The sequence below is a fragment of the Lepus europaeus genome, chromosome 1 (genome assembly GCF_033115175.1).
Source record: "Lepus europaeus isolate LE1 chromosome 1, mLepTim1.pri, whole genome shotgun sequence".
Taxonomy (NCBI): domain Eukaryota; kingdom Metazoa; phylum Chordata; class Mammalia; order Lagomorpha; family Leporidae; genus Lepus; species Lepus europaeus.
Window position 1 is genome coordinate 55,170,152 of NC_084827.1, and position 22,961 is coordinate 55,193,112.

General features: G+C 46.2%; 1 protein-coding gene and 1 non-coding gene across 2 annotated transcripts in view; one reads left to right on the forward strand and one right to left on the reverse strand.

Moving 5' to 3' along the window:
• Positions 1-22,961, reverse strand: part of CLASP1 (cytoplasmic linker associated protein 1) — a 291,310-nt gene that overhangs the window by 199,389 nt on the left and 68,960 nt on the right. The window contains exons 3-6 of the mRNA XM_062178774.1: positions 8,107-8,185; positions 5,348-5,451; positions 4,166-4,257; positions 2,474-2,549 (exon numbers count right to left, since the gene is read on the reverse strand). Of these exons, the coding sequence (XP_062034758.1) occupies positions 2,474-2,549; positions 4,166-4,257; positions 5,348-5,451; positions 8,107-8,185 (351 nt within the window). The remainder of the gene's footprint in view (positions 1-2,473; positions 2,550-4,165; positions 4,258-5,347; positions 5,452-8,106; positions 8,186-22,961) is intronic.
• On the forward strand, positions 8,676-8,802 carry LOC133768723 (U4atac minor spliceosomal RNA). Its single transcript, XR_009867061.1, has one exon. It is a non-coding gene; the product is annotated as a U4atac minor spliceosomal RNA (small nuclear RNA).

Genomic DNA, 22,961 nt, shown 5'->3' on the forward strand with positions numbered 1-22,961 from the left:
GCCTATCCCTTCCGGACACATCAGGGTGTTGTCCATCCCAGCTACAGAAACAAACCTTAGGCTCAAAAACAATCAAGCAGGCCGGTGCCGTGGCTTAACAGGCTAATCCTCCGCCTTGCGGCGCCGGCACACCGGGTTCTAGTCCCAGTTGGGGCACCGGATTCTATCCCGGTTGCCCCTCTTCCAGGCCAGCTCTCTGCTATGGCCCGGGAAGGCAGTGGAGGATGGCCCAAGTGCTTGGGCCCTGCACCCGCATGGGAGACCAGGAGAAACACCTGGCTCCTGGCTTTGGATCAGCACAACGCGCTGGCCGCAGTGGCCATTGGAGGGTGAACCAACGGCAAAAAGGAAGACCTTTCTCTCTGTCTCTCTCTCTTTCACTATCCACTCTGCCTGTCAAAAAAAAAAAAAAAAAAAAAAAAAAAAACAATCAAGCAGTACTCCCACCCCCTCGCCCACAAGCCAAGCCAACAGACAAGACAGCCTACAGTGAAAGCACTCAGTAAGTGCAAGGAGAAGAAGGGGACTGTGAGGACGGTGCCGGAGTAGGGTCCACGCACGGTCATGGGGTTTCTCCCCGCCGCCCGCCCACACCAGCCCTGGAAGTGTCCTGGACAGTGTCTCCTGGGTCTCTTGGCTGCAGCATGCTGAGGAAGCCAGGGTGCCAGCCCCAGGCCTGGGTGAATACTCAGATCACCTGTGTGACCACTGTTAATAACCTCAGCTGGCCACACCGGCTTCTCTGCTCCACTAACAATAACCTGTGGAAGCAGTGACACCTTCAAAGTGTGCCCTCTGTAACATTTTCCTCCACAGATGGAGAAGTGACCAAAAAGGAGAAAAGGGCAAAATAATCCACTTGGTAATTCAAAAACTTTTTAAATAGTTCAAAGTATTTTTTAAATTAATGCTGACTGTAAATTAAAATGTGAAAATTTTTATTTCCAATGCCATCTATTTTCAACAAAGCTTGGAGCAGAGCCGACGGGCAGACAGGCAGTGAGTGGGCAGGAGACGGGCGGCAGGAAGCGGCCAACAGCACACAGATGCGGAGGAGGAGGTGACCAGAGGCCTAGTGTGGGGGCCTGAGCCAAGACAGGAAGGAAAAAGGACGGGCACATGGCACTTGTGCAGACCCCCAGAGACCTGGCAGCTGGCGAGAGGAAGTACAAGGAGGGCCTGACTCCCCTCTTGGGAGGGCAAGTTAGCAATCATCAGTTAAGACTAAACATGAAGGGCAGGCATTCCACTACACCATTTACATGCCTGCATCCCACACCAGAGGGCCTGGTTTTGACACCAGGCTCCAGCTCCTGACTCAGAGTCCTACTAATGTGGACTCTGGGAGGAGTGGTGATGGCAAGTAATTGGGTCCATGCCACCCACATGGGAGATCTAGATTGTGTTCTCAGCTCCCGGCTTCAGCCCCCAGCCAGCCTGTGCCATCCAGCCACATAGGTGGAAGGAGGCAGATGAATCAGTGAATGGAAGATCCTTTATCTAATAGAGTATCTTTTTTTTTGATAAACATGAATTTTTTTAACTTTTTTTTTTTTTTTGACAGGCAGAGAGAGAGAGCTCCCACATGCTAGTCCACTCCTCAAGCACCTGCAATGGCTGGGGCTGAACTGGGCCAACTCTGGGAGCCAGGAACTCAAACCAGGTCACCCACATGAGTGGCAAGAACCTAATCACTGGAGCCATCATTGCTGTCTTTCAGGATCTGCCTTAGCAAGAAGCTGGAGCAAGCAGCCAGGGTCAGGCATCAAACCCAGGCATTCCCATGCGGGACGCCAGCACCCAACCCATCATCTTAATTGCTGGGCTAAACACCTACCCCTGCAGTGTACTTCTTATCATTCTATAAGCTGAGGTAATAAGAAGGCCTTTGAGTGAGGAAGAGGCTTGAACTGGGCAAGACAGCTGGCACTTCCGCAGCCCAGGGCTGGGAAGCTGGGGCACTGACTGACAGCTAATCACAGAGCACATGGCCAACCCTCTCATGCGCCTACCCTGAGGAAGTGGTACTTTTTGAAATTTAGGTGGTATTTGCATAAGGGTTCTGCTTCATGAGTTTCTACACTGATGTCTACATACCAGGGTAGCCCCGCCCAAAGGAAATACAGGAAATCTTCCTTACTCCAGGAAAGTCCCTTCGTGCCCCTGTCCCATCCTTCTCCCCCACTCCAGCCCTACCCTCTGGCAGCAGAGATGGTAACCAGAGAGATAGCATCTTGGGCACTGGTCTGGGTGACAATTCATAGGCTACTTATTTCTCAGCCATTCGTACAGAAGGCGACAAAGTGCCCACCACATTCACCCATGAATTTTATCCAGGTCAATGGATGACTGGCAGGGTAAATAAACATCAGAATTCTACAGAGATGGATAAAGCCCCTCCCACCCACTGGGCATGCTCAGAACACCCACTGGCCATGTAGTTTTCCCACCCAGGCTTTCCCTCCTCACTCACCTGGCTGTTTGGGTCTCCAAGTAAGTTACATATATGTGGCACAATCTTGCTTAGAGTTAAAGTCTGTGCTCCAGAGCTGAAAGCAAACAGTTTTCTTGTTAGTGAGAGCAAAGGAGCCCATAGCTCCTCTTCCTCTGCCCCGCCTCACCCCAATGCCCTCTATGTCCCATCCACGCTGGCTGCAAAGTCAGTGTGCCCTGATGGCCCCTCTGCGCAGAGCTCAGAGCCTTCGGGCTTCCATGCACTCGAGTCTCCTTTCAGGAATCCTGGCTATCTCCATTCTGGCCCTATGGCTTCCGGACTGAGCCAAAGCCGGGCCTTGCCTCCCAGGAGCCACCCCTACACTACTGTTCTGTCATGTCCTGGTTCCTGTTTTGTGCAAGCCAGTGTGCCAATCCAACTGTGAGCCCCTAGAGGGTCCTCACCAAACTCTGCGCAGTGAAAGACAGTGACCACACGGCTCAACTCCTCACCATCCTACTGAGTGCAGCCCCCTTGATTACCCTCACCGCCTCCTCAGTGTAAATTCCCAAAACTATTATGATGAAACCTTCAGCCACATGGTCAAATCCAATGACATGGAAAAAGCTAACACGTAGGGGCCAGCAATGTGATGGTTAAGTCACCACCTGCATCCCATATAGGTACTACCAGTTCAAGTCCCAGATGCTCCATTTCCAATCCAGCTCCCTGCTAATGTGCCTGTGAAAGCAGTGGAGGATGGCCTGGATCTTTGGGCCCCTGCACTCATGTAGGAGATCCAGATGGAGCTCTGGGCTCCTGGTTTCAGCCAGGTCAGCCCTGGCTATTGTGACCATGCGGGGAGTAAATCAGTGGACGGAAGACCTCTCTGTCTCTATCTTTCCCTCTGTAACTCTGCCTTTCAAATAAAGAAAATAAATCTTAAAAAGTAAAAAAAGCTAACATTGAGAAAAAATTTACAAAGAAATGCAAACATTACAATCCCAATTTAAAAAAAGTATTTATATACACACACACATAACTTTACAGGTAGAAAAAAATAAAGTGGCAGAATTATTGTAATCTATTTTCTTCCTTATGTTAATTTATATATATATTTATATATATATATATATATATATATACACACACACAGTATTACTGTTAAAGTCAGAAAATGTGATTTGAAATTTTTAATTAAAAAAAAAACCCTGTCATTTACATAAGCATGAGGAAAGATTTGTTCAATGTCAATGGCCGTTAGGAAAATGCAGATTAATGCCACACTGAAACATCACTGCATACACATAAAATGGCTAAAAAAAAAAACCACAGTGATAAGAGCCAATGCCAGCAGGGAGGTATGAAGAAACCAGATCTTTTGAACCTTGCTGGCGGGAATGGGATTTGGCAGTTTCTTTCAAAACCAAAAATGGACTTAGCAAATGACCCAACGATTAACCACAATTATATCATGGGGCACTGACCCAAGAAATGGAAGTTCACGTGGAACTGTACACCCATGTTGATAACAACAAAACCGGAAATTACCCAGACGCTCTTCAGCAGGTGTGATACACCTGTGCATGGAATCTACTCAGCATTAAGATGGACTAACTGTTATGGGCAACAACATGCATGCGACCTCACTGCCATGATACCAAGTGACAAAAAGACAATCTCAAAAGGTGGAACACTTCATATAAAACCCCTGGTTCACCCTGGACTTACGCATTGAGTGTGGCAACAAGGCAGAGACAGATGCCTTCTCGCGTGCGGAAATTCTTGTGTTTGAAGCCTCCAAGCATCCTGTCCCAGACGTACTGCAGACAGCAAAGAACAAGTGAGGAGGACAGAGCCTTCCGTAGCCTTGCCTTCAGCAAGGTGGCCGCAGAAGAGGAGCCTCTTAATAGGCACCTCATCGGCATCTCATCCCCTAGCAACCCACTTAGCCCTCTAGAGAACGCCCTGGAAAACAGGGACAGACAATGTTATCAGGTCTATCAGGTTACAGTTTTCAAACCACATTCCCTTTCGTAGAATTGCATTGAATTTGCCCAACAATCCTGAAAGGAAAGGAGAGCTGTTCCTATTTTACAGGTGAGGTAAGTGAGGCCAAAAGACAGCAGGCACCTTGCTGAGGAGGCACTCACTGTACTCACTGCCTGGAACAGCTGTCCCAGCCTGTCCCTGAGCCCAGTACCTGCTTGACTCCCAGGGCTCTCTCTGAGGACCCCCAGCAACAGGACCCTGGAAAGCAGGGTTGTGTCATCCATCCCTATGGCCACAGCTCACTGGCAGACAGGGACCAGAGCTCCATACCTCTGGCCCCCACAGCTGCCTCTTTTCAGAACAATGAGAATCAGTAAAGACAAGGAGCTAAAGAGTCTAATGGAGGAGCAGACACTGTGGCATAGCAGCAGGTAAAGCTGCCACCTGCAGTGCTGGCATCCCATACAGGCAGCAGTTCGAGTCCCAACTGCTCCACTTCCAATCCAGCTCTCTGCTATGGCCTGGGAAAGCAGTAGAAGATGGCCCAAGTCCTTGGGCCCCTGCACCCACGTGGGAGACCTGGAAGAAGCTCCTGGTTTCATATCAGGCAACTCCGGCCGCTGTGGCCAATTGGGAAGTGAACCAGAGGATGGAAGACCTCTCTCTCTTTCTCCTCTCCTTCTCTCTGTAACTCTGACTTTCACATAAATAAATAAATCTTAAAAAAAAAAAAAAAGTCTAATGAATTTAATAATAAGCCAAGCCAATACTATGTATTAAAATATATGGGGCCAGATTAAGTGCTATGAAAATTTTCCTAAGTAATACAGCGGCTTGAAAGACATCTCTGGCATTACAACCTGCAGGAGTGTGTACACACACAACCACACCAGCGGGCACTGGAACACTTCGCTTGCCTACCTGAGGGTTAGCAGCTTGATCCATGATCTTTAGCAGCAGAGTCTGGTCTTGCTCCCGCACAGAGTCTTTCGCATCTCCCAGTCTGTCTATTAGACTTGGCAGCACTGAAAATCAAAATGCAAATTGATAACCTGTTTGGAGATCTGTGGTCACAGAGTGTTTCGATTTCTACTACCTGGGAAGACAAAGCCCTGGCCTCACTGGCATTATCTCATTCGAAAGCCACCCATCCTGTGTACAGCTCCACTCTCTTTGCTGAAACCCATGCAAGTAACCACAAGAAAACTACTATCTCCCTCCTTCCCCTCTTCCCTCCAGCCAGCTTCCATCACATCTGTAAGCTGAGGAAGCACTATAATAGAAGGCCTTTCGAGGGAAGAGTCAATACAAAAGGGAACGTTGGAGGGGCTGTGTGGTGCTACAGCAAATTAAGCCTCCACTTAGAGCACCCACATCAGAGCTCCAGTTCCAGTCCTGGCTGCTTCATTCTGATCCAGCCTCCTGCTAATGTGTCTGGAAAGGCAGCAGTAGATGGTCCAAGTACTTAGGGCCCTGCCACCCATGTGTGTGACCAGGTTGAAGTTCCCAGCTTCCAGCTTCAGCGTGGCCCAGCTCTTGTAGCCATCTGCAGTCTCTTTGTCTGTCTGTCTGTCTCTTTCTCTCTCTTCCTATTTCTCTCCCTCTCCCTCTCTCTTGCTGCTCTTTCAAATAAAAAGAAAAAAAAATCTTTAAAAAAAAAAAAGTAATTAGGAAAGAGAGAGAAAGGGAGAGTCCATCTTATGTGCTTGGCTGGGCACTTATGGGGCAACCTCCATTTCATCATCTGCACGTCTGTTTGATTGTACATCACACACACATATCAGGTGGAGGCTTGTACACACCAGAGGTCAGCACACTCTTCTTCTCTTGAGAGTCTACAATCCTCTACTACAAGAGTTGTCCCTGAGAATTCAGCTAATTTAGAAAGAAAATGGAACACTATTAAGATATCAAACTTCTAAGTATCAGAGCTTTATTAAAAAAAAAAAAACTGTAGACAGATAGCTTAGTGCAACAATGGAAAAACAGTTCACCACCTTTTCTCAAGGAGGACCCTGATTAGAAAAGAACACTCAGGGGCAGGCACACGGTGCAAGAACTAAGCAGCAGCTAAGGGCTCAGAGCTGGGGTCTGCTCCAGATTCCAAATTCCTTCCCCCTGGCTCCTGCAGGAGATCCAGATGGAGCTCCACGCCCCAGGCTTTGTACTGGCCCAGCTTCAACTGTTGTAGGCACTTGGGGAGCTGATAAAAGGATGGGAATATTTCTCTCCCTGTCTGCTGGCATGCCACCCCCCCCCCCAATTTTTTCTCTCTGCCTTTCCAATAAATGAAAAGAAGAGATACACATGCATTAACAGAAATGGAGACATTGGGGCCAGCGCTGTGGCACAGTGGGTTAATGCCCTGGCCTGAAGCATCGGCATCCCGTATGGGAGCCGGTTCGAATCCCAGCTGCTCCTCTTCCAATCCAGCTTTCTGCTATGGCCTGGGAAAGCAGTGGAAGATGACCCAAGTCCTTGGACCCCTGCACCCACATGGGAGACCAGGAGGAAGCTCCTGGCTCCTAGCTTTGGATTGGCACAGCTCCGGCCATTGTGGCCATCTCGGGAGTGAACCAGAGGATGGAGGATCTCTCTCTCTCTATCTCTACCTCTCTGTAACTCTTTCAAATAAAATATTAAAATCTTTAAAAAAAAAATGGAGACATTCTATTAGGAATGGTCGCACAGACAGAACTGCTTAGTGTTTACACGGCAATCATGAAATGCCAGCAGTGGAGAAGTTAAAGATACTAAGTCATCTCTAAATCTCCAAAATCTGTGCTTTCTCTTTGCTTTGCTGACACCTTGTTCTTGCCCCAAAATAAGAGTGAGCATATACTGCACACCTTAATGACATTTACGATCAAACTGAGGCCAGCAAGGCCAACGACAATCATCTGCAGCAAAATCCACCTGGCTCGGTTCTGTAAAGGGAGGCTGGAAACACACAATGACTAGGTCAGCACCAACAGTGAAGGCAATTCTGCACAAGAAGTAAAAGTGGGGGGCCTAGGACTCCAGCACCCCGTATGAGCAGCGGCTCCAGGCCAGCTGCACCACTTCTGATCCAGCTTCCTGCTAACACACCAGGGAAAGCAGCAGATGATGGCATGAGTACTTAGCCTCCTGCCACCCCACCCACGTGGACACCTAGATGGGACGCCCCGGCCAGGGAGTGAACTTGGGGAGTGAACCAGCAGATGGACCATCATCTCTCCCTGTGTATCCTTCTCCCTCTCTCTAACAATGCCTTTCAAATAAATGAAGCTTTAAAAAAGAAAAGGAAAAAAAAAAAAAAAACTAAAAGTGGCAGGAGTATTGCATGTTAGAATACATGCTACTGCCGCTCCACATTAGCACGCCAAGGCTGGAAGGAAAAGTCAGTGGGGATGAAACGGCGGTGGGTGCAGTGAGGTCACTGAGCAGGGCTGAACCTGGCAGGGCAGGGGTGGCAGTGGGGCAGCCCCCAGCCCCCACCGCCATTCAGGCCCAGGAAGGGGCGGGCGGGGAGGCATGTTGGAGGAGTAGGGAGAGGTTGTGGAGGTTAGAGGAGGGGCCTGGAGAGGAGGCGGTGGAGGGTAGGGGCCGGGCCCTGCAAGGCAAAATCTCGGCCAGATGGAGAGCTGGGAAGGCTGCGGGTGGAGAGTCTGCCGGTCCCGCTCTGCCCCGCGGCTCACCTGTGCCGATCTGCGCCTTGAACCGATCCTGCAGCCGGGTCACCAGGGCGGACAGGATGTCCATGCCTAGAAGAACCACCTGCAACGACAAACACCAGCAGACCGTCAAAAGCTGGCCTGGCGCGCGGCGCGCCCTCCCGCTTGCTCTGACACCGCCCCGGAGCCCAGGGCGTGCATGCCCATTCGAGACTGCACTGATCAGCAAGCAAGGAAGAAAATCACTCAGCGAGGAGAAACCGCACGGGAAGCAGTCCTGGCGCCGCCGGACCCGCGGACGCGAGATGCCAAGCGCGCACAGGATCCGCCCACTGCGAGCCCCGCCCCAGCGAAGGGTGCGTATGCAAATTTGGGGGCGGTCGGCGAGTGGCCTTCTGGGTAAAAACCGAGCAGCCGTTTTGCGGCCTTAGGGAACCTTAGAAAACAAGGAGTTCCTGATTTTGCGCCCTTAGTCGTAGTTATTCGAGAAATGGTAGCTACCAGGAGGGAGAAGCCGGGACTCGCGAATCAGTCACCATAACCCAACCTGGGGCTGGTGCCTCCTACACCTAGCCGACGTTAAGTCACCACCAACCATCCTTTTCTTGGGGTTGCGCTACTGTCCAATGAACGGATAGTGAGGGCAGTACTGCTAACACCTGAACAACACATTCGCATCAGCTAAGGCTTTGGTTTTAGCTCGGTGCAATTTTTGGAAAAAAGAAACCTCTCTTTTCCCAGACATGTTGATCTTAAAAATAGCTTTCGGTGAACAGTTCCCAAAATAACCAGCAAGTGGCGTTACCGGCATGCTCTATTCCCCACTGTTCTTCGCATACCTTGGAGTAATGAATTCAGTTAGGTATTTTACTCAGCTGCTTGTTGCCAACCAGACAACACCCAAATAGTTAATTTGTTGTGGCACAGCAGTGCCTGCTCTTGCGCCAGGAAAAGCAAGATGGTCTAAATGCTTGGGCCCCTTGCACCCTCTGTGGCCCACCCCTGGCCATTGCCGGCCTTTGGATTGAACCAGAGGACCTCTCTAACTCTGCCTTGGTGACTATCCCACAAGATGCCTTGGCACACGTACCTGTGCAGTTTTTTTGCTCAGTGTGCGTGAAAATCTTCCCAAATCACTAAACAGAGATCTATACCTTCATTCTCAGGGACTGGATGATATCCTATTTTTTTTTTAAGATCTATTTATTTATCTGAAAGAGTTACACAGAGAGAGAAGGAGAGGCAGAGAGATAGAGAGACGTCTTCCATTCGCTGGTTCACTCCCCAACTGCCTGCAACAGCCGGAGCTGCGCCAATCCAAAGGCAGCAGCCAGGAGCTTCCTCCAGGTCTTCTCACACGGGTGCAGGGGCCCAAGGACTTGGGCCATCTTCTACTGCTTTCTCAAGCCATAGCAGAGAGCTGGATCAGAAGTGGAGTGGCAGGGACTTGAACCGGTGCTCATATGGGATGCCAGAACTGCAGGCAGCAGCTTTATCCACTACACCACAGCGCCGGCCCCAATATCCTATTGCATGCAGGCATCACGATAGAGCCCATCCTCCAAATCCCTACATACATTCCGATTTGCTCAGAATTTTTTATTTCACACAGTATGGTTGTGTGTGAACACTTCTATACTTGCTGTTCTCCCCTCAGACAAATGCTGACAACATCTACTGGGTCAGAAAGAAAACACTGTATACTCTATTAGCACTATTTAGCCTTTTTAAAACAGAGCAGCGGGACTGGTGTTGTGGTGTAACAGGCTAAGCTACCGCCCGCAATACCAATATCCCATACGAGCGCTGGTTCAAGTCCTGGATGCTCTGCTTCTGATCCAGCTCCCTGCTAATGGCCTGGCAAAGCAGTGGAAGATGCCTAAATTGTGTGGACCCCTACCACCCACATGGGAGATCCAGATGACCTGGCTCCTGGCTTTGGCCTGGCCCAGCTCTGGCTTTGCAGCCATCTGGAGAGTGAACCAGCGAAAGGAATATATATATATATATATATATATATATATATATATATATATGCCCTCCCTCCCTTTCTTTGTCTAACTCTGCCTTTCAAATAAAAATAAAATAAATCTTTTCAAAACTAAAAACAGAGCTGTACACCATTGCTGTCTATACATTCTTGGGTTATTAAAAGTCTCTAGACTGCAACCTTATTAAAAATAATGGAGAAATTAATTATCACTCTGCATTACACTCTTTCAGTTCCAAGAATAAGAACAAAAACGTCTTTGTGCTTACAGAACGGGATGGAGAATTAAGTCACCAAAATTAGGAAGGTGCTGGACACCCACCCCAATAATCACGCCTCTGGGAAGCCTCCTCTTTAGGTTCATCTTCTGGAGCACACTCCAGAAACAGTTCGTTCATAAGCCACAACAGTAAGCATCTATCTAAACATAAGTAATTACTATCAGATTAAGGGGACTTGTAGAGTTACCTACACAGGATTGCCTACTGAAAGGAATTTAGGATCATCACACCATCAAACCAAAACCTTTTACACACAAGGCAACAATAAGCCAAATGAAGCCAGGAGGCAAGGCTTAAAAACTGACAGAGCTAGTAAGCTTTGTTTAAAGATCCAGACCAGAGGCAGCCTGTAGCACAGCAGGTAAAGCAGGTTAACCAGAGGTTTGTGATACTGGTATCCCACACAGAAGTGCAAATTCAAGTCCTGGTTGATCCACTTCCAATCCAGCTTCCCTCTGGTGGCCAGGAAAACAGCAAGTCCCAGATGGAATTCCTGACTCCTGGGGCTATTGCAGCCATTTGGGGAATGAACAAGCAGGTAGGTGGAAGATCTCTCTCTCTCTGCCACTCGGGGGGCGGGGGAGAGTAACCTTTAAAAAAGTAAAGATCTAAACTAGCCCAAACAACTTTCAGCAATGACCAAAATGTTCTATATCTGCGCTGTCCAAAACAGTAACCATTGGCCACACATGGTTACTTAGCAATTGAGATGCAGCTAGTGCAAATGAGAAACATAACTTCTCATTTGATCTAATGTAACCTAACTTTACAAAGCCACATATGGCTCATGGCCATGATTTTAGGGACTGCAGCTCTACACCAGTGGTGGCACCCTCAAACAAGCAGCCTCACCTGAGGCCAGCCTTACAAAGGGGTTAAGGGAAGGGAAACCCAGACACTTCTTACAGCTTCAGTCACTCAACACCACATGGGAATAAAGGTCAGTATGGACAGATCTCCAGATAAACATGGCAACTTGAGAAATTTTAAAGCACCGAGGAAACCAAACACAATACATTCATGGGTCAAATCCAGTCACAGACCCCTAAGTCTATGACGTCTCTCATCTAGATGCATCTCATAAATGAGAAATCTGGCACCAAGGCATTCACAGTTGTCTGTAAGATCAAATGACATCCACATCCCCCACATGAGCTTTCCATAACACACTTCCAGGCTGGCCTGCCCATTCCCCCCTTCCAGTAACCCCAGCCAGTCAACCAGCGGGGCTTGCTAGCTCTTCCCCATGGTCTGAGTCCCCCAGGGCTGCAGCCTCCTAACTCCTCCAAGTCCCCGACTACAGCACACCCGGCCAGGGCCTGTACTCTTCTCTAGTTCCTTCACTGGCATACTAAGTGGCTCTCCAAACGACCAGAGACTACTCAAGGCAGGGGCAGTATCTATGGGGCTGGTTGCAGGACCCCATGGATACTAAAACCCACAGATGCTCAACTCCCTTATGGAAAATGGCATAGCATTTGCCATGTCCTATAAGTCACTTCTACATGACATATGATACCTAGTATGCATAAATGCTATGTAAATAGTTGTTACATTGCATCACTTAGGAAACAGTGGTAAGAAAAGAAGTCTGGACGAATTTAGTACAGATATTTTTTATTTTATTTTATTTTACATTTTCCATCTGTGGTTGGCTGAATCCACAGATGAAGAATCCACAAGCAGGGAGGGGGAAGTATACAACCTTTCTCGTTCCCACCCACTTCCCAAGAGATATCAATGGGGCATGGGTGGGGGTGGGAGGCAAGTCATGCGAGCAGTAAAATTTTACCTGCATGTATTCCCTTGATTATCTATTTAATCCCCACAACATTTTGGGATAAATACCATACCTATAAAACCCCTGCCTTATAGTCTACGGAACTGAGCCCCTGTGACTCACACAGAGACAGGTTCACTAAATCAAGATCCTCCTGATCTGACACTCTGCGAGTCTCCAGCTCCAAAACAATCAGGAGCAAGAAGCATCTAGACCCTAACACAAAAGACCTCCCTTTTGCCCTGTGAGGGACTTCCATACTCTGCACACATGCCCAGGGTGTCCCATGTGATTGACATGTGACCTTCTTGGGTGGTAGGGCGAAACACTGCCACTCTGAGCATGTTGTGTGCAAAAAATAGCAACAGCTCCAGTGCATAACACCTAGCTGAATGCAAACCAAGATGTCATATAACAAGGGAGATAAACACAGAACTCCATGCCAGATGCAGATCAAAGTGCCATGTGCCCATCGAGAACCACCACACCTACCTAACCCATAAAGCAGCTGTTCAGCTCAACAGGGAAGCATGCTGTCTCCCTTGCGCTCAAGCATAAGCCCCCAGTAAACCTTGTCTGAGCTGCCTAGTAGTCCCTTGTCAATTTCTACTGCCAATAGCATAGAAGACCGGAGGTTGATAACAAAACAATACTCAGTAATCTGCCAGTCTTACAAGAACAAGAAGTCTGTCACAACACAAAGTCACTGCTGTGTCTATTACTCTGGAGACTCATGTGCACCGCTGTGATTCTAGCAAAAAGTTTACACAGAACAAGCCAAGGGTGTACTGTGACTAATTCTAGGGACCAATTATCCGTGCATCGACTCTGGGTATAGCTCCCAGTATCCCTGCTTCCAAAGAGGCATCAAGGAGGATGAGTCCATTCCTGCCCACAGTAAAGGTAGATTTTTGCCAGTTTTTCTGGTAGTTCATGCCAGAGTGAAATTCAGGCAAAAATGGGTATTTTACTACTTGAAAAAAAAAAAAACATACATACACACATACACACACACACACAAACACACACACAACAAAAAAACCTTTTCTTGGAATGTTGAAATCTGAAAAATTAAACAAGAATCGATATTTAACATACACTCTAACCCACAGATGCATGTTTTTAAAAAGAAGATAGGTACACTCATTTAATCATTCACAACTTATAGGGCACTTACTAGATTCTAGATAGCTGTCCAATATGGATCAAAAACAAGAGTAGAATGAACAAGTTATCAGATATTCAAGGAGTTTTCTCAGGCTTTTTCTTGAACAAATACTGAAAGATCTGTGTCAGTTCAATAATTCTATTCAATAGAGTAAGCCAAAAATGAGGAAAAATGGGATGCTAGAAAGAGGCCAACCCTGAACAGAGACAAAGGCAATTACCAGGGGCCAATGCTGTGGCTTAGTGGATAAAGCCGCCGCCTTCAACCCCAGCATCCTATTTGGGCACCAGTTTGAGTCCCGGCTACTCCACTTCCGATCCAGCTCTCTGCTATGTCCTGGGAAACCAACAGAAGATGACCCAAGTCCTTGGGCCCCTGCTCCCATGTGGGAGACCCAGAGGAAGCTCCTGGCTTCAGACTGGCCTAACTCCGGCTATTGCGGCAATCTGGGGAGTGAACTCTATAACTCTGCCTCTCTGTAACTCTGCCTTTCAAATAAATAAACAAATCTTTAAAAAAAAATTTAAAAAGGCAATCACCAAGGTGATGGCTGGGTGTTCTCAGTGCTGGCCGTGCACCTGAAAGGAAGCTGCGAGACCCAGGGTAGAGTGACACCAAGACAGAAGTCTCCAGAGGGAAACACAGAGCTCACAGCTCAAAACCAAATTTCCACATTTGTCTCCAAACAAGATACTTTGTGCCCCCCAGATATTTGTTAGAATCATGATCCAAAAAAAACTCTACTCCAGAGAGTTAGGAGACAAGGTATGTGACAACTTGAGGTTATTCTTTCTTTATTTTTTTTTTTAAGATTTTATTTATTTATTTGACAGGTAGAGTTACAGACAGAGACAGAGAGAAGGTCTTCCTTCCATTGGTTCATTACCCAAATGGCTGCAACGGCCGGAGCTGCGCAGGTACAAAGCCAGGAGCCAATTGCTTCTTCCTGGTCTCCCACGCGGGTACAGAGGCCTAAGGACTCTTTTGCTTTCCCAGGCCACAGTAGAGAGCTGGATTGGAGGAGCAGCAGCCTGGACTAGAACCAGCGCCCATATGGGATGCCGGTGCCACAGGTGGAGGATTAACCTACTGTGCCATGGCCCAGCCCCTACTTGAGGTTATTCTTAAGGCTCCTTGAATCTAGAGCTGGCCCCTTGTTCCACCCTTTCTTTCCATGCTGTTTTCAGTGCTGCAGAAACCTGGTCAGTTGTGTTATGGAAAGGGTGGCATTCTGGGTTTGTTTCCTTGGGTGTCATTTAACTTCATCCTCTATCCCTGTATTTCTTGCAAAGGGAAGTCAGCTCTAGCAATCTGATTGGATTTGGATTCAACATTTCTAACCAGAATATTCTATAGGCAGTACTGTAATCTTTTTAAAAAATTAATACGTTTCACGTTTCACCAAATCTAAGCTTTGAATTGGTGTAGCTCCAGCCATGGCGGCCATTTTGGGGGTGAACCAACGGAAGGAAGACCTTTCTCTCTCTCTCTCTCTCACTAAATCTGTCAAATTAAAAAAAAAAATTCAAATACAATTATAAATAGCTGGCTTGTGGGCCGACACTGTGGCTCACTTAGTTAATCTTCCACCTGTGGTGCCGGCATCCCATATGGGCGTCGGGTTCTAATCCCGGTTGCTCCTCTTCCAGTCCAGCTCTCTGCTGTGGCCTGGGAGGACAGTGGAGGATGGCCCAAGTACATGGTCTCCTGCATGGGAGACCAGAAAGAAGCACCTGGTTCCTGGCTTCGGATCGGTGCAGTGCCGGCCGTAGTGGCTATTTGAGGAGTGAACCAACGGAAGGAAGATCTTTGTCTCTGTCTCTCTATCTATAACTCCATCTGTCAAATAAATTTTTTAAAAAATAGCTTACTTGTTTAAAAAAGAAAAATATTTATTGGATTTACAGGAGTTCTACAGAATGATGGCTGCAAAAGCAGCTTACAAAGAGAAAGATTCCCAGTAGGGTGGGACACTCCACAGGCAATACCTCCTGAAGCCAGAAATGATTATTCAAGGTACTTCTTACCAGGAACTTCCAGACCCTTTCACATCCTACCTACCACATCTGCTGTTATCTATTACATGTCTGTTATCTATCTCATGTCTGTCATGAAGCTATTCCTCAGGGCATACCGAGAAAAAGCAAACACAAGCAACAGCTAAAACATTCAGTTACTCTGGAAATAATCTCACAGTTTCTTAAAAAGCTAAACATAAATGTACCACATTACCCAGAAATTCTATTCCTGGATGCCTATGAAAGAGAAATGAAAGCATATGTCCACATGAAAATCTGTGAGTGACTCAGTCAAAATACATAATGGCACCATCATTCATAATAGCAAAACAGTGTAAATAATCCAAATGTCCATCAAAGGGTGAATGGATAAACCAAACATGGTACATTCATACAATAGAATACCACTCAACAATACTGAGACATGCTACAACACAGAGGAACCTTGAAAACATTACTGGTAAGTGAAAGAAATCACATGCAAAGAGCACATATTGTATGATTCCATTTATAGACGATGTCCAGAAAAGGAAAATGTATAGAAACAGCAAACAGACCACTGGTGTCCTAGAGGTAGGAGTAGGAATGGCCACAAAGGATCTGACAGCAAATGAACATGAGGGATCTTTCTAGGTGATCCAGAAATGTTGTAAAACTGGATTGTGGTGATGGCTGCACAACTCTGTAAATCTAAAAATAAGTGAACTGTATACTTAGGTAAATTCATGGTATGTAAATATAGCTCAATAAAATTTTTTTTATTAATTTTTGACAGGCAGAGTGGATAGTGAGAGAGAGAGACAGAGAGAAAGGTCTTCCTTTTGCCATTGGTTCACCCTCCAATGGCCGCCGCGGTAGCGCGCTGCGGCCAGCGCACCGCGCTGATCCGATGGCAGGAGCCAGGTGCTTCTCCTGGTCTCCCATGGGGTGCAGGGCCCAAGCACTTGGGCCATCCTCCACTGCACTCCCTGGCCACAGCAGAGAGCTGGCCTAGAAGAGGGGCAACCGGGACAGGATTGGTGCCCCGACCGGGACTAGAACCCGGTGTGCTGGCGCCGCAAGGCGGAGGATTAGCCTAGTGAGCCGCGGCGCCGGCCTCAATAAATTTTCAAAGTAGCAAAATCAGTTCCTAGGCTTAAAAGACTTTTTCCTCTGACCTTTCTAATACATGCCTAGACAGAAATATTCCCAGCTGTAGAAGGAAGCAAGGCCACAGGTTGAGAGCTGACAGCTGTGGATGGAGAGTAACACGCCCAAAGTCGTAACAGGCCCAGAGGGCTCAGGTGTACACACACCTTAACAAATCTCTCCAGGGCCCATTAATCAGTTTCTGAATGTGCTGTGCTCCTACAAACTCCATGCCTGAGCATTCTCTACTCCATTTCTTGTGCTCTTCTTGTTCCCTTTGCAAAGCTCACTATCAATCCCAGTGGCCTCTCACTGAGATCCACTGGCCTGAGAGAAAGCTGTGTTTTCCAGTAGTCTGACTCATTTGTGACCTCGTTTTTCTTTTTAAAGACTTGTTTTAGGGCTGGCGCCGTGGCTCAATAGGCTAATCCTCTGCCTTGCGGCGCCGGCACACCGGGTTCTAGTCCCGGTCAGGGCGCCGGATTCTGTCCCGGTTGCCCCTCTTCCAGGCCAGCTCTCTGCTATGGCCCGGGAAGGCAGTGGAGGATGGCCCAAGTGCTTGGGCCCTGCACCCCATGGGAGACCAGGAGAAGCACCTGGCTCCTGCCTTCGGATCAGCGCGGTGCACCGGCCGCAGTGCACCGGCTGTGGCGGCCATTGGAGGGTGAACCAACGGCAAAGGAAGACCTTTCTCTCTGTCTCTCTCTCTCTCACTGTCCACTCTGCCTGTCAAAAAAAAAAAAAAAAAAAAAAAAAAGACTTGTTTTATTTATTTGAAAGGCAGAGTAACAGAGAGGGAGAGACAAAGAGAAAAAGATCTTCCATATGATGGTTCAGGGCCCCAAATGTTTCCAACAGCCAGGGCTGGATCAGAAGTGGAGCAGCCAGGACTCAAAAGGGCACTCATAAGAGATGCCAGCATCACAGGCAGTGGCTTAACACACAACCCCGGCCCTGACTTCTAGTTTTCTAAACCATCTATTTCTCTAGTACCGAGAGTCTCAACTGTAAAGCTTCCTGAAGGCAGGCTCTGTATCTTATTCCTTTCTCCATCATCAGCACCAACCATAATGCTAACACATTTAGGGAAACTGGATAGAGGGTGGCTGGATAAGACAACTAAGTATTCCAATTAACAAACCCAAACATGGTGACTGCCTCAAGGCATTATCACTTTACCTTACTTGTATCCTGGTTTCCACTCATGCTTCCCCCAAGTCTGTTCTCAACAGACAACCAGAACGTCCTTTTAAAAAGTAAGTTACTCCTCAGAAACGTTCAGTGGCTCTCCGTCCTGGGTAACAGCCAGCCTTTACAGTGGTCCACACAATCTTCCCTCCCACTACTTGAGTTCATCTAGTACCCCCAGCCCTCCACTGGTCTCCTGGTTGTTCCTCAAATGTGACAGACTTGTTTCACTTGAACCTGAAGCTCCCTCTGCCTGGAATGCAGATATCCACCTAACTTGTTCCAGCTTCTCTTTCAAGTCTCCGTTCAAGCACCATCGTCTCAACCACAACCACCCTGACCGCCTGATTGAGTACTGTGAGCATGTTCATATGCTAACTCCCTATGCCCATCTTGCTTTGTTTTTCTCCGAAGCACTTACTACTTCCCAATATTCTATAAAATTCCTTTAGTTACCTTGCTTATTGGCTTTTCCAACCTATGAAGACAAAAAATTTTATCTGATTATTCATTACTATTGTCCAGAATCTTATCTACTGAATAAATTAGTGAATTCCATTGACATGCCCTATTGCTCACTTGGAAAAGTGTATTTAACTTGGATTTAGAACTACATTGAACATGAATGAGTAACTTCTGACAAACTACTTTATGTTAAAAACTGATGCCAAAATAAAGAGGAAGGCAAGATGGCGGAATAGGAAGGAAGCACATTGATAGTTCGTCAAGACACACGTTAATATAAGTGGAGATACTGCAGGGTCAAGGAAGAGTAGGGGAAGAAACAGCAGAGGAAACTCTTCTGGAACTAGTGATTCACAGTGGACCTGCGTGGAGAGCGTGGGAGCCCAAGTTCGGGACACCAGCGGCAGACTCAACGCACCAGCGCTGGAACGCGAGGTGAGCCGAACCTCCATAGCCCGAGACACCAGCGGGCAAGCAGAAAGAGGAGGCTAGAGGGAACGAGGCTTGAAACTCCGTGGGGAAAAGTTCACCAGGCTAACTAGAAGAGAGAGAGGAAAAAAAAAAGTGACCGATACGGACACGAGTCTCTCTCTCTCCGCTCACCTCTCAAAGGCGAGCAAGACAAAGAGCAGGCGCCATTTTGGACATACGTCATAAGCAGGGCGACCTCAGGTCTGCACCAGCCCTGAGCCTAGCAGAAAAACCTGACTCTGGGGGGAGGGGTGAAATAACTGGAGATTAGCATCTAACTTGGCAACCCAGTGGGAGACTGCAGGAGAATTGGAGCCCACACTGAGGGCAGCAGAGATTCCCTGTGTGGTCCTTGGGAAAGAGCTTCCGATCTCTGGCTCCTGTGGGTGTATCATTTGCCTGCTAATTACTACCTCCAATTACGTTCAGCTGTGCGGAATTACTTCCCTTTTGAATCAAAAAAAGAAAGAGAGATTTACCACGCCTAACCTGGGAGTGTCATCTTTGACACACCCTCAGCCCTGAGGAACCAAACACAGCTCTCAGGCCACACTCATCTCAAGCCTCTAAGGCTCCACCAAAAGCAGACAGTCCACTTAATAAGGAGCCATAGTGTAACAAGAAAAAACACCACAGTGAAGAAACCAAATATCTCCAACATGCCATACAACAAACGCAAAAACCAAGCTAACAAGAACAAGGAAGACACTATGACGCCCCCAAATGAAAAAGACACCCCAATTCAAGATTATGAAGATGATGAGATCGAAGAAATGCAAGAAGCGGATCTCAAAAAATTGCTAAGAACATTAAGAACTTCTCAAAAACAAATTCTTGAACTACAGAAATCCTTCATGGACAAGATAGAAAATCTCTCTCGTGAAAATGAAATATTAAGGAGGAATCAAAATGAAATGAAACAACTAGTGGAACAAGAAACTCTGATAGTGACGAGAAATCATAATGAAATGAAGAATTCAATAGATCAAATGACAAACACATTAGAGAGCCTTAAAAACAGAATGGGCGAAGCAGAAGAGAGAATATCGGACTTAGAAGACAGAGAACAGGAAAGGAAACAGGCAAACCAAAGAAAAGAAGAAGAAATCAGAAATCTAAAAAATATTGTCGGGAATCTACAGGATACTATTAAAAAACCCAACATTCGAGTTCTAGGAGTTCCTGAAGGCATGGAGAGGGAGAAAGGATTAGAAGGCATTTTCAGTGAGATACTAGCAGAAAATTTCCCAGGTTTGGAGAAGGACAGAGGCATCTTAGTACAGGAAGCTTATAGAACCCCTAATAAACATGACCAAAAGAGATCCTCACCACGACATGTTGTAATCAAACTCACCACAGTGAAACACAAAGAAAAGATCCTAAAAGATGCAAGAGAGAAACGTCAGATTACTCTTAGAGGATCTCCAATTAGACTCACAGCTGACTTCTCATCAGAAACCCTACAAGCTAGAAGGGAATGGCGAGACATAGCCCAGGTACTAAGAGAGAACAACTGCCAGCCCAGAATACTATATCCTGCAAAGCTCTCATTTGTGAATGAAGGTGAAATTAAGACTTTTCATAGCAAACAGAAACTGAAAGAATTTGTTGCCACTCATCCTGCCCTGCAAAAGATGCTTAAAGATGTGTTACACACAGAAACACAGAAACATGGTCACCAATATGAAAGAAGGTAAAGGAAGGAAACCTCACAGCAAAAGATCACAGGAAGCTCAATTTATCTTTGACATAGAATTAAACTCTGATGCTCTGTTAAAGCAATGTGTTAAAGTAATCTATTGTGTTCTCTTGATGTCTGTTAAATTCTAATTGTTCAAAAACAGCTGAATTTTTATTAAGATCTATGGGTTATGTAAATATGTGCTTATTTTCAAAGATTTGAATAATCACCTTGTAACAAGATCAAATTTGGTCTATGAGTTTATAATTTTAAACATGGCGACTTAAAGTCTTTTGTCATCCACAGTTATATATGATTTGCTGCTCATAAAACTAAAGCGTTGTTGGTTCTGTGTGTAGCTGTCCTCCTATGGGTTCCTATGGACTTTTTCCAGCCACTTCCATTGTATTCAGTACTTTGTGATGGCTCTGTAAACAGATGAAGCCAATAATGTATTAACAGTACCAACTGAGAGAAAGTATGGTTAACTGAGGTTACTAAAAAAGCAATTCAAATCAATTGGCAATCTACAAAAAGAGTTAAAGATTTTAAAAGCTATTATTAAAAACGCTATATTGTTCTATTATGCTATGTTAAATGTGTGTACATATTGTATGTCCACATGGGGAAATTTTATTAAGAGTCTTATTTTAAATGGCTTATAGATAAGATTGTCCATAAATTTAAGCTGCTAAAATCAATCAAAGATACATTTTAATTTGAGTGACCTGAATCTATGTATCATATGTTTTAAACTTGTAGGTAGAAAGAAACTAAAAACATTTTATATGGTTGTGCTTAAGTTTGCTGGTTAAACAAACTACACCATGTTAGATATTTAAGAGGTATTTTCAAATACATGATTCTTAAAATTTATAGAAGGCATTGGACCTTCTGGTAAATGTTTTCTTAAGTTGTTATCTAATGGTTGAAACTGTTTGCTAAGTATTCATGTGATATTGCTATTGTCAGCAAGCGATCTAGGACTTGCTCCCTCATTTCTCTATTCTAAGCCCAACTTGTTCTTTCATTTCTCTATTCTCTTCAAGATAGGAAACTAAATCTATTATGAAGGAATCTGTAGGACGCACAATTTAATCTTTAGACCTTATAAAAGAGATGGCTAACATTTTTCTGTAATAGCATAGCCAAAATAAGAACTTAAATAATAATCTCATAGCTAGATTCACTTCGCCATCAGCGAAGTAAACAGTAAGTAGAAAAAACCTCCCTTTCAGACCAAAGGGAAAGAAAGTTTTAAAGTGAGAATATAATTTTCCTCATGGGCATTGTCTACCTTAGAAAAACTACTACAGAACATGCCTGTGACTATAGACTTGTAGTTCAGGCCACCGAAGATTAGAGATGGGACACGGGCACTCCCTTGACTTGCATCCTCTGGTCTGCTTTAACACAAACCAGGAGGAAAAGAAAGCTAGGCATCAGAAGCAATGGGTGGCAGGCCTATTAATGGCTGATCTATACAGTGATCTGCCCTCAAGGAGACCCAACAGGCCAGTCCACTGCAGTGGCTTTCAATGTGGTAAGCCTGGGCTTCAGCAGAAGTCAGCTTGTGAAGAGCCCTGGCAGCTCTGCCAAGAGTTGGATCACTGGAAATGGACCTGCCCTGGAGTCGAAGGATGCCCAGGTCAGAGCCACAGATCTTATTGGCTCTAAGCTGAAAAGCCCTTCACTCAGCCCAACTTCCAAAGTGACCACTGCAGCTGAGGGTGAGGTCAAGTAGGGTCAGCAACATTGCAGGCAGAACTGTAAATTTCTTGTTAGAGTTGCCACCTGCCTTTACCTGGCCAGCTCTCCTCCCAGGCCAGCCAAGTAATGAAAGTCAACAGAGTGCCTTCCCCTAGGAGGTTCACACCTCCCTTAGGATATACCCCATGTGAAGAGATAGATAGGTCTGGGCCTCTTAACTTACAAGGCCTAAAGCCCACCAGATTATTATCAAGCCCCTTCTATCAGGTTCTATTTGCCTCTCAATCAGAAAACTTAATTGTAGCTTAGACAGCACCTTTCTTAGCTCCTCTAAGAATGACTCTGTCCTTTGTTCTAGACCCTGTCTAGCGTACTTGGGCCTCATTCCTTTGTAATCATAACCTCTACTCTACCACCAATGGCTCTACTCCCAACATGTGTGTACTGATGGTCCTCTTCCCCACTTAATGCTGTATAATTGTTCAGACCTGGTTAATGCCACTCTTAGGATCATTGGTTACTATTCTCACTCTGTCTTTTATGACCTTGTCTAAATATGATCAGAGTCGGCAAACTTGGAAGGCTTCCATAGCCTTGGCAACTCATGACGACAGCCTAGGGTGGTTACTGGTGCCATAAACTAGAGTGTCAATTTGTTGGGTCAACAACAAGAGCCACTGTGCACTTGCTCCTCATGTGGGATCTCTGTCCTTAATGTGCTGTACATTTTGATTTGATGCTATAACTAGTACTCAAACAGTATGTTTCACTTTGTGTGTCTATGTGGGTGCAAACTGTTGAAACCTTTATACTAAATTGATCTTCTGTATATAAAGAGAATTGAAAATGAATCTTGATGCAAATGGAAGGGGAGAGGGAGCGGGAGAGGGGAGGGTTGCGGGTGGGAGGGAAGTTATGGGAGGGGAAAGCCACTGTAATCCATAAGCTGTACACTGGAAATTTATATTCATTAAATAAAAGTTTAAAAAAAAAAAAATA